This window comes from Aptenodytes forsteri, unplaced genomic scaffold (assembly GCF_000699145.1).
Source record: "Aptenodytes forsteri isolate BGI_AS27 unplaced genomic scaffold, ASM69914v1 Scaffold258, whole genome shotgun sequence".
NCBI classification, from domain to species: Eukaryota; Metazoa; Chordata; class Aves; order Sphenisciformes; family Spheniscidae; genus Aptenodytes; species Aptenodytes forsteri.
In genome coordinates, this window is record NW_008795250.1 from 1,351,506 (window position 1) to 1,362,866 (window position 11,361).

At 59.5% G+C, this 11,361-nt stretch overlaps 2 protein-coding genes across 2 annotated transcripts in view; both read right to left on the reverse strand.

The window, feature by feature from the left end:
• Positions 1 to 2,733, reverse strand: part of PML (promyelocytic leukemia) — a 9,935-nt gene extending 7,202 nt beyond the window's left edge. The window contains exons 1-3 of the mRNA XM_019471952.1: positions 2,655 to 2,733; positions 1,553 to 2,063; positions 100 to 427 (exon numbers count right to left, since the gene is read on the reverse strand). Coding sequence (XP_019327497.1) covers positions 100 to 427; positions 1,553 to 2,063; positions 2,655 to 2,733 — 918 coding nt within the window. The remainder of the gene's footprint in view (positions 1 to 99; positions 428 to 1,552; positions 2,064 to 2,654) is intronic.
• Positions 2,734 to 5,704: 2,971 nt separating this feature from the next.
• On the reverse strand, positions 5,705 to 10,491 carry STOML1 (stomatin like 1). Its single transcript, XM_009278901.1, has 7 exons — positions 10,344 to 10,491; positions 9,843 to 9,949; positions 9,559 to 9,708; positions 8,854 to 9,057; positions 7,785 to 8,013; positions 6,938 to 7,156; positions 5,705 to 5,907 (listed from the first exon to the last, which is right to left on the reverse strand). Exons 1-7 carry the CDS (start codon positions 10,489 to 10,491, stop codon positions 5,705 to 5,707), a joined length of 1,260 nt encoding a protein of 419 aa, XP_009277176.1.
• Positions 10,492 to 11,361: the final 870 nt, after the last annotated feature.

Sequence of the window (11,361 nt, forward strand, 5' to 3'; positions counted from 1 at the left end):
CTCGCCCTCCGGGGGGAGGGGGCCACTCTCCCCCCCCAGCCGCCCCCCCGCCTCCATCCGCCGCAGCACCCCCTCCACGCGCTGCAGCTCCCTCACCACCTCCTGCCGGCCCTGCTCCTGCTGCGCCTCCACCAGCCCCAGCAGCTCCTCTTCCTCCTGCCGGATCAGCCGCACCAGCTGCTCCACGCGCTGCCGGATCAGCTCCCGCATCTCCTGCTGCACCTGCTCCAGCCGGACGGCCTCATCCTGCAGCGCCACGTAGGTGGCCTCGAAGCTGCTTCTCTTCTGCTTCAGCTCCTGGCTCATGATGCCCAGCTCCTCCTGCCTGCGCTGGGTCTCGCTGTGGATGTCGCAGAAGGGGGCATGCTGGCTGTCCAGCATCGCGCACAAGCAGCACAGGGGCTTCTCACACTTCCTGCAGTAGATGCTGTGAGGCCAAGCACAAGCAGAGCAGTAATTCAGACCATGCACTTTGCAATTAATTCCTTGATCCTATCGCAAGTTCATTCATTCATTGAATTTAAGTTGCCACCAAGTTTGGGCCAGGCGTTTGGTTTTATACTCTCCCAATTGCAAAAAAAAATGTTGGTTCACTATTTCCACAGGGTTTCTGCTCCTCTGCTGGGCTGCCTAAAGTCACTGCGGTGACTCTGCAAGCGTTACAGTAGACATTCATCCACGCGCCGCACGGGCAGTGAAGAAACGAGCTCTCTGCCCTTCCAGGATTGCTTATTGGGGTTACGTATAAGAACGTAAGATCAAAGAGTATCTTATCTCCATAAGGTGCCTAAGGCCAGACTATAAGGAGTGGGGAGTGGAGATCATCATCCATCCCTCATATAAGTCCTGGTAGCCTTGGCAAGTGGTGGGCTAGGGACACGCTGAGGCATCTGGGCCATCGTGGCTAGCATCAGTGCTGGCCTCCACGGATGCTCCAGCCCTTTCCCCTCTCGCTTGGGCTTTCCCCTGAGGGCATTTAAACCTTGTCCTGCATTGCACCCATGCTGTTCCCCAAGTCCTCTCCAAGCTGGCCTAGCACCATCAGCAAAACACACCCTTCTCTGCTGTCCATCACGGCAGCTGAAGCAACGGGCCACCTTCTTGCTGAGCTCCATCAACCTCACCCTCCTTACCCTAGCAAGGAGCCCCCCCACACACTCCCCTCCCTCGGTCTACCCTGTCCCCCATCATCAACCCGGCTTCATGCTTCATCCCTTCTCTGCTGTCCATCACGGCAGCTGAAGCAATGGGCCACCTTCTTGCTGAGCTCCATCAACCTCACCCTCCTTACCCTAGCAAGGAGCCCCCCACACACTCCCCTCCCTCGGTCTACCCTGTCCCCACTCTCCCATCATCAACCTGGCTTCATCCAAACCCTCCCTCCATGCCCTACAGCCCACCAGTCACGACTTCCCACCCATCTTCTCCATGATACGGTGGCAATCAGGGCAGCAGAGGGACAGGGACGCCCTGCTCAGGCCCATCATGGACTAGCCCAAAGAGATCTGTGACAAGAAACCACCCAGATGGGGACAGACTTCCTTAGACCTACCTTACAGTCTGGCTCTTGTGGGTCGGGTTGGAGCAGGAGAAATGACCGGTCCTCCTGGTGCCCTTGATGAAGTCCTTAGCAGACCCTGCCCTGATGTCCATCACCCTCTTGGCTTCATGGCTCTCCCTCTTCAGGTAGCGCTGGTGGGTCTGGAAGCACTTGGTGCAGAGGAACTCCTCGCACTCAGAGCACCAGAACTCGCTGGCTTTCTTGCAGTTGTCGCAGAACAAGTCAACTCCATCAACGATCTTCTTGTAGACCTTGAGCCGGGCCTGCAGGCTGGCGAAGAGCAGGTTGTCTGTGTCGGGCATGTCACTGGCCTGCGGGATGGCTGTCTGGCACACGGGGCACTGCCCAAGGGGCTTGTTTTTGCTCAGGCAACCGGGGCACAAGGTGTGGAGGCAGGTGAGGAGCTTGAGGTTGGGTGATTCCTGCCGGCAGCCCTCGCAAAGGGTGAACTGGAAGTCATCTTCTAGGAGCTTGGGGAGGGAGGGAGGAAGAGGAATGAGCACTGGGGTGTGTTCTTAAGAGCTTCTGAAACCACATCCTGCAAACTCTACTTGTAGCAACAAGTGAGCAACCACTTCCCACCAGCGATGCCCAGGTCCTGTAAGCAGGCCAGAGATGGCCCGTGCCCCGTGCTAAGGTTGGATGGACGGGGCCCTGCTAAGCGCTTCCTCTCCCTCCAGCAAAGAGCAAACAGGACGGTCCCCCCGGCTATGGGGCTGGGGAGGGCTGCAGAGGGGCAGCGCAGAGGGGGAAGCACCTAAAGACCCCTGGATGACACCCTGGCAGGGTGGGCACCATCCTCCCAGCCATCCCTCCACCCACCTCCCTCGCTCAGCCCATCCCTCTGGCTTCCTCCCTCCCTCCCTCCCTCCCTCCCACATCTGTGCTTTCACAGGGCTGGGGGGGCTGCGCTGGGGACCAGCCCCGGCTCCCTGCCACCCGCCAAACCGGGGAGGGGGGGGAACACCCCAAAACTCTTATCCCCATTGCCCCCCCCCAGGCCATGCCTTGGGGCTGGGGACTCCCTGGTGGCCTGGACACCCCACGCCTCTCCAAGAGCCCCCCACCAGCCCCATGCACCGCCAGAGCCCACCGCCCGCATCCCCTCGGCATCCATCCCTGGAGCAGCCGGCGCTCACCCGGACCCGGGAGCTGCAGCCGGAGCCAGCCATGGCGCTGCGGGCAGGACCAGGAACTCGCTGCCTGCCTGGGCTGCTTGCACTTTCGTTTCTTCTGAGCTGCAAATAACTCCTCCTTCGCGTCGGGCGCGGGGGTGGGGAGCTGCGCAGAGCCCGCTGCCAGCCCCGGCACCCCCCCAAAACCCCTTCCTGGCCAGCCAGGAGGGAAGAAACCCAGAGGGGACCCCAAGAGCCCCCCCCCGCAAAAGGCATTTACCCAAGGAGCAGCATCCCTCAGGAAATGTACTGGAGGGCCCCAGTGCCCTGCTGTGAGGGGGCTCAGGGACTCTCCGTCCCCTCCTTGGAGAGCATTTCCATATCCATATCTGGCTGGACGGCCGGGCCCAGAGAGTTGTGGTGAATGGAGTTACATCCAGTTGGCGGCCGGTCACGAGTGGTGTTCCCAGGGGCTCAGTTTTGGGGCCGGTCTTGTTCAATATCTTAATCGATGATCTGGATGAGGGGATCGAGTGCTCCCTCAGTCAGTTTGCAGACGACACCAAGCTGGGCGGGAGTGTTGATCTGCTCGAGGGTAGGAAGGCTCTGCAGAGGGACCTGGACAGGCTGGATCGATGGGCCCAGGCCAACTGTATGAGGTTCAATAAGGCCAAGTGCCGGGTCCTGCACTTCGGCCACAACAACCCCATGCAGCGCTACAGGCTGGGGGAAGAGTGGCTGGAAAGCTGCCCAGCGGAAAAGGACCTGGGGGTGCTGGTCGACAGCCGGCTGACCGTGAGCCGGCAGTGTGCCCAGGCGGCCAAGAAGGCCAATGGCATCCTGGCCTGTATCAGAAATAGTGTGGCCAGCAGGAGGAGGGAAGTGATCGTGCCCCTGTACTCGGCACTGGTGAGGCCGCACCTCGACTACTGTGTTCAGTTTTGGGCCCCTCACTACAAGAAGGACGTCGAGGTGCTGGAGCGTGTCCAGAGAAGGGCAACGAGGCTGGTGAGGGGTCTGGAGAACAAGTCTTATGAGGAGCGGCTGAGGGAACTGGGGTTGTTTAGCCTGGAGAACAGGAGGCTCAGGGGAGACCTCATCGCTCTCTACAACTCCCTGAAAGGAGGTTGTAGCGAGGTGGGGTCGGTCTCTTCTCCCAAATAACTGGCGATAGGACGAGAGGAAATGGCCTCAAGTTGCGCCAGGGGAGGTTTAGATTGGAGATGAGGAAAAATGTCTTTACTGAAAGAGTGGTTGAACACTGGAAGAGGCTGCCCAGGGAAGTGGTTGAGTCCCCATCCCTGGGGGTATTTAAAAGACGTGTAGATGAGGCGCTTAGGGACATGGTTTAGTGGGCATGGTGGTGTTGGGTTGACGGTTGGACTTGATGATCTTAGAGGTCCTTTCCAACCTTAATGATCCTATGATTCCCTGTTTGTCCTGGGGGGCTGGCTGTGTCCTGGCTCTCCTTTGCCCCTTCCTGCAGGGCATCAGTACCCCCCAGCCATCTGCACCATGGGGACCACCGTGAAAGGGGGACCACCACAAAAAGGGGACCACCACAAAAAAGGGGACTACCATGAACGGGGGACCGCGAGGAGCACTTGGGGTTCACTCAGCCTGGCAGCCCCAAAAGGAGAGGGCATGGTGGGGCACTATTGTCACCTCCCCTCGGGGCTTTTGATGCCTGTAGGATCTGCAAAGCTTGGCCCAGGCTGGTGCCACCCAGCCCCAGGCCTTGAAGAAGACATTTGGCAGGTGGTTTGGCCTGAATGCACCCATGAAACATTTCACTTCAAAACATTTCCATTCCGGAAACATTTCAATTCTCCTTGCCCCCGCCCCCCTGGCAGGCAGCCCCTTGCATAGTCAGGCTTATCCCACTGGTCCAGCAAAACGTCCTGGGGGCTGATAAAGCTGCCTGGATCTCCCAGACATTTTAACCCCTGGAGAGCTGGGCGCTGTAGGGGAGCTGAGCATCCCCGGAGAGGCCGTGCTGCATCCTGACAACTCTTCCTCGCCGTGACAGGACTTCACGTGTTCATCACGACCACATGGTGAGATGGGCTCACACCACGCAGCCTCCTTGACTGGCAGCAGCTCCCACGTCCTGGCCAGCACGTGGCCTCTTTATACAGCACCCTGGGTCCCTTGGGGAAACTGAGGCACCAAGGGCTGCAGCCCCGTCTGCCTGCAGAAGTCATCAGCCCATCGCTGCCCAAGCGCAAGGCTGCAGGCCAGGTTTATTGTCCGTGGAGAGTTGACAGAAAGGAAGCTTACAAAAGAAAGAAATATCTACACACACCTATATACAGTCCACACGCCCCCCGCGGACAGACCTCACAGCACGCATGCAAAAGCACTTTGAAGCACAAATTAGAGCAATGACTTCTCACAAACCGCTGTGTCAGGAAGGCTCAGGGACCACCAGGAAGCTCGTTCCCCAAATCACCACCTCTGCTCCTTCCCCATAAATGCCAGCATCCCGTCAGCAGTGCCACGCTGGACCCCAACCCCAGCTCGCTGGTGGCATCCCAGCCTGGTCCAGCCAGCCCTCGTGCCCCGCTTCGGCTGCCCACCCCACCCCACCCCACGACTGCCGTCCTTGGCCACAGTGTCCCCAAGCTCTTCCCAGTCCGGTCTGCTCAGCTCATGCCCCTTCCAGTCTGAGATGCCTGGCCATGCAGCCCGTTGTGGGGGCAGCAGGACGTCAGTCTGTGCCCTGGTGGCATATTGGCCAAGGGACCTGGAAGCAAACTGGCATATGCTGGGGTGCCAACTGGTTCCCATCCCATAACGTTGTAGGCAAAGGATGGGCAGGGGAGGTAAATCCAAGGACAAGGACAGGCAATGCAGCTCAGCTTCAGTTTCCCTGCTCAGGTCTTCACCCAACTCCCGCAGCCTCCACGGGGAGGGCAGCAGGAGCTCCAGCAGGGCAAGGCCCCCGCCGCTCAGCACCCCTGTATGTCCCCTGCTTTTGCACACCTACAAAGACACATGCACACAGACACGCACCCACACGCATGCTCTATCTACGTTGCTCCATCGCCTTGACGAGCTCCTCCAGCTTCAGGGCAAGGTGCAGGTCACCTTTCACCTGCAGCCTCCCACTCATGTAGGCACTCAAGGGGCGCAGGTCGCCCAAGAAGAGGTCCTGCAGGTCTTTCTCTGCCACCTCCAGAACGACGTCGGGGCTGCACTCGGGCACGCCACAGCCAGCTCGCCCCTTGCCTGTAGGACACGATGGGTGGGAGAGAGAGAAACAGCGGGCTTCAGGATCCAGCCTTGCCTGCTGGTGTTTCCCCCACTGTTTCACATGGGTTGAGTTGGGCCGGATGACACACAAGGGCCTGGCATGGAGATTTTGGAGACAGGAGTCCTTACTCCTTATGGAGATAAATTTCTCTTGCGTTGCTCCACCAATGTCCTGTTACAGTGGTCTACCTCCAAGCCCTGTCCTACTTTTGCCATGGTGCTGGTTTTGCCTGGGATAGAGTTAATTTTCTTCATAGTAGCTAGTATGGGGCCATCACTCCAAACGTCCCCCCCTTCCTCCTTCTTCCCCCAGCTTTATATACTGAGCACGACGTCATATGGTGTGGAATATCCCTTGGGTGGGGTGGGTGAGAGGCAGAGAAGGCCTTGATCCTGTGTCGGCACTGCTCAGCAGCAACAAAAACATCCCTGTGTTATCAACACTGTTTCCAGCCCAAATCCAAAACACAGCCCCGTACTAGCTCCGGGGAAGAGAATTAACTCTATCCCAGCCAAAATCAGGACACGTGGCCACCAGGAAAACCATCAGCACCCCTAGGGGAACAGATTAGGGTGCTGTGAGGACATCTGCCAGCGTGGCAGTGGCCCAAGGCGCTGCCCATGCATGTCCCTCCATCACTACCCCTTTGGGCTGGTGGCATGCAAGAACCAACAAACCTTGAGGTCTCTGAGCCATCCCACTTGGCCAGCCACGAGGAGACCTAGCTGCCAATTTTCTATCCATACTCTCTTTCTGAAGGAAAATTCATGGTTTTAACCCAAAACAAATTATACCTTGGACTTTCAGGGAGCATGGACTCAAGGCCACGGTCGCCAAAATGCAGTGCTCGGCTGATAGACCCTGGGGTGCCTTTCATGGAGCTACCAAACAGACTTGGTTTGGGACCCCCTACCACCAAGCTCGGTGGGGTTTGCAGCATGCAAAGGGGGCACGGGCACGAAACACCCTCCCACCTCCGACACAACAACCCCGAAGAGCGGTGACCTGAGGAGAGGTCTATGAAGTAGGTGCTCTGGGCGCCGCTGGGCAGGGCGATGTTGACCTGGTAGGATGCTCCCACCTGGCTGACCAGGGCCTCGGAGAGGATGGGCTCCACCGCCGAGAGCAGCTCGTCTGCGCTGGGCTTCCTCCGGGCGCTGCCGGCGGTGGCGAGGAGGGGAGCGGTGGGAGGCTCCACCTCGTTCACCGTCTCCATGCTGTCTGCTGGGGACAATGGGACAGAAGGGGGTTGAGGGGACACCTTCGGGTAGTGAGCTTTGCTGGTCTGCATGGACCCACCAGAAAAGGTCTCCAGAGCAAAGAAACCCACTTATCCAGCAAGTTTCCAGCTAAGCAAGAAGAGGACAACATGGTTTTGCCAATTCCTACTGCCTGCTCTTCTGTCTGCCATGGGTTACTCTTCCCCTGCTACCAGGGGGTGGAAAATCATCCCTGAAAGAAATAGCGAGGCACAGATTGGTGCAGGGTTTCTGGAAAAAATTCCATGTTGTCCTGAGATGCGACTCTCTCGGCAAGCTCAGGCTTGGGTTTGCCTGGCAGAAATGCTGAGCTCTGAGTTGGTCTTCAGCCCAGGGTCCTGCAGAGCTGCTCCTGCCCTCCCCAGTCCCATCTCCAATGTCTTGTTAGAAAGGTTGTGTTGTGCTACACGCCGTGTGGAGCTGTGCCCGAAGCAGTCCTCTCTCCTCCTCCCTACCAGCCTCTTTGTGCTGTGCTTGTAGGAGCGTGATATCTCCCAGATTTGGACTCCTCTGTCAAACAGCCAATGGACACAAAGGTCATTGGGCAGGAGGGACATCCCCCAGCGCAGAAGTGATGGCCTTGGGTTGGTTACCTGCCTCTGGAGCGCCAGTCCCGCTGCCTGCCAGAGCCAGGGTGTTGCTGAAGAAATGGGCAGCCAGCTGCTGAACGGTGCCATCCAGCCCCTCCAGCCCGGGCACGGGTGGCATGGTGGCCAGAGGGCCCACCAGGTTCTCCCGGGGTGGCTGCAGCACTGCCTCCATGCTCAGCTCCACCCGGTCCACCTCCAGGCCCCAGGACTTGGTCATGTCGTTAATCTCCAGCTGCCGAGCCGGGAAGAAAGGGAGAGGTGTTGGCAGCCCAGGCAGAGCTGGGTATGGCCATGGAGACCACCCACAACAGCACCCCCCACCATGGGCATTCCCATAGCTTATACTTCTGCTGCCCACCAGCTTTAAACGCAGGGTGTTGAACCAGGCTCAGTAGTCCATCTCCTCCAAGCTGCCCACTCTCACTTTCAACCCTGCTCACCCAGGTGCTCTCCCAGCTTGGAGGAGGTCGGGACAGGGAGGACAGCTCTGTCTCGGTCCCCTTTCTGTGGCTCCCTCCCAGGCTGGCCTCTTTCCTCGCTCTCCCCTGGGCACTGCGGCCTGGCATGGTGCTCCACCAGGCAGCACCTCTGACCTCCAAACTACCCCAGACACCCCAGAGATACCAGTATATCCCCCCCAGCCTCCTTTTATATCATCCCTTGTAGACGTTCAACCCACAAGCTCTTGGCCTGGCCCAGGTCGGCTGCGGGCACTAGTCACTGCCCCTCTGCCACCGCCCTGTCCTGCTTCTCTCCCCAAAAGCCTTTTCCAGTTTGCAGCCCCCTCCAGACATTTTCCTGGTGGAGATATGGAGGCCAAATTTAAGCCTGCTGACAAAACGTGGGCTTTTCTGCGTGGCCAAAGCCCTTCGAGATAAGCCACAGAGCTCCAGAGACCCACAGGCTGAAGGCATCTGCTCCCCACTAATCACCACCTCTTCCCAGCTCTCCTCCTTGGCCAGGTCCATAGCCAGGTGGACTTCCAGCAGCTACAGCTTTCCCTTACTCTTACGTCCACACCAAGAGCCCGAGGGTTTGCGGGGGCTCTGCGCCAGGCTGGGGTAGTGCTCACCAGCAGCTGCTCCCCGATCCTCAGCTTCTCCACCTGGATCTCGCGGAGGCTCTTCTTCACCAAGGTCTTGGTCATGGCGTTCTGCGCTGTCATCCGGGTGGCTGCGATGAGGTCCTTCACCATCATGACGGACAACACGGGGTCCCACACCCGGAATTGGACGTCGGCGCCCATGGAGATGACCGCCCCGTCCTTGGAGGTCAGCTGGGGCAGAGGGGAGTCAGGGTCTTTCCCCCTCTTCACCCCGTGGCCCAACCCTTGTGCATAGAGCCTGAGAGCAAAGGCATGCACTTCTTTCCCAGCTGGCAACCGGCTCTAGCTCTCTTTATTAAGAGGGTTATTAGAAACAAAACCAACCCAAAGGATGAAGTTTGGGCTAGTCTGAATGGTGAGGCCAGTTTCCAGCACGGGGCTGTTATTGAAAGACATCTGGGAAGGATAGGGATTGATGTTTTTGAGATGTCTCCAGCCAGGAACGTGCATTGGACAAGGTGTGCAAAGTCAAGAGGAGCTTTTCAACTGCGGGCGGGTGAGGACTCTGGGTTCACAGCACCAGCTACGACTCCCCTCGCCTCGCCGTGAGGATGGAGGAACTGAGAGTTGGGTCCATGCATGGCACCAAGGGTCAGGCTATCCCAAAATCCACCTGCTCTGGGCATTTGAGAGATGTCTCTCCATACTGCCCTGAGGCCCAAGGCAGCTCACCTTGCAGGGGGGCACGTTGAAGGCCCTCGTCCTCAGATCCACTCGCTGCCAGTGATCAATGAAGGGCAGCAGCAGGACCACGCCGGGTCCCTGCGGCGCCCGGATGCGGCCCAGGCGGAAGATGATCATTCGCTCGTAGGTGGGCACGATCTGGAACGGGAAAGTTGAGACCAAAACCCCGGGTCCTGCGGTGCCAGGAGCAATGGGGCCAGGGGCAGCCGGGAATGGTCCCCCCTGCGGAGGATGGGTTGTCATCCCACTCCTCGCCTGCTTTCCTCCCTTACCTTCAAGGCAAACCATCCTGAGATGGGGAAGGTGACAGCCATCAGCAAGAAGACCAAGGAGGTGATAATCCCATGGCAGATCCAGGACAGCCAGCCCTGGGAGGAATCTGCAGGGGGGTGAAAGCCCGGCAGAACCAGGACAGCCAACCCTGGGAGGAATCTGCAGGGGGGTGAAAGGGGGATGTACCTGCTCCAAAACCCCCTTCCCTGCCCATGAACCCCCACCCAAGCCTCTCCCCCCATGCACCCTGCACCCCAGGGAAGCCGGCTGACCAGGACAGCCAACCCTGGGAGGAATCTGCAGGGGGGTGAAAGGGGGATGTACCTGCTCCAAAACCCCCTTCCCTGCCCATGAACCCCCACCCAAGCCTCTCCCCCCATGCACCCTGCACCCCAGGGAAGCCGGCTGTGTGGGGGGGGGAAGCCAGCCAGTGCAACACCCTACAGCAAAAGTGGCAATAGAGAGAAAGGCAGCAGCTCTTCTCTAAGGTCGGGACTCACCTGCGGTATTCCCGGCCGGCCCCAGAGGGTCTTGCTTGGATCCGAAGGAGAAGCAGCCCTTCTGGGCACCGTAGAGCCCAATGCTGGACTGCTGGAAGCGGTCAAAGTCTCCCAAGGGAAGGGCCTGGTATCCCGACCGGCTGAACATGGTGCTGGTGCCTTGCACAGCACCCCGCTCCCAGTGCTCGGCGCCCTCTGAGCCCGGCTCCCCGCTGCCATCGCAGCCACCTCTGTGGCCAGCACGGCTTCTGCCTGCCCCTGACCCGATCCAACGTCCCTGCCCGGCTGCCTGCAAACCTCCCCGCCCTGTCGTGCAACCGGAGAGACACCGGAGAGGAGCTGATGAGCCCTGCTGCTATCACGGAGGATGCTTGCTAGAAGAAATCAAGTCCTTCAGGGGGTTTCCTTGCCGGGGTCTCACCCAGGCTGAGGGGTTCACATCTTCCCAGCGACCCTCTGGGCAGTGGCCGAGCCGGGAGACAAAAGCCACGGCCCCACAGCCACCCTCCACATTGCACCCCCTTGGAGCTGGGAGATAACCCTGGGGTGTCCCTGGCCGCCAGCCCCGTGGCTGGGGGGACCGGAGGCCGCGGCGAGGATGCTGCGGCAGGGAAGGAGGGAGCCGCTGGCGCTTCCTGGTCCAAAGCTGCTGACGGCTCAGGGACGAAACGGCTCACGGCTCACGGCTCACGGCTCGGTGAGTTTTTCTGGAGAGGCCCTGCAGGGGAACTGCTACACCAGCCATGGGGAGGACAGCATCCTCCATCGCACACATACCTTGGGGGTCTCCAGAGGGTACCTCAGCCCCACGGGGAACCGGGAGAGGTATTTTTCCCAGTGATTCCTGGCTCCGGCGTGGCCTTTTCACCGTGCCAAAGGCCCCCCACCCCATCTCACCGGCCTGCAAAGGGTAGTGGGGACCGAAGAGCAGCCCAGAGAAGCGCTGCTGAGGACGGGGGGTGGCAATAGGGCAGGTTGAAAGCCCCCTCTGGCTGAAGTGGGGGCCTGAGACACTGCC

Excerpts from the sequence above, each read along its gene's own strand:
- STOML1 (XM_009278901.1), bottom strand. The coding sequence starts at position 10,491 with ATGTTCAGCCGGTCGGGATACCAGGCCCTTCCCTTGGGAGACTTTGAC. Across the intron at positions 9,058-9,558 it reads TCAACGTGCCCCCCTGCAAG|CTGACCTCCAAGGACGGGGC; the intron begins GTGAGCTGCCTT and ends CCTCTGCCCCAG. Across the intron at positions 8,014-8,853 it reads GGATCGGGGAGCAGCTGCTG|CTGGAGATTAACGACATGAC; the intron begins GTGAGCACTACC and ends CCGGCTCGGCAG.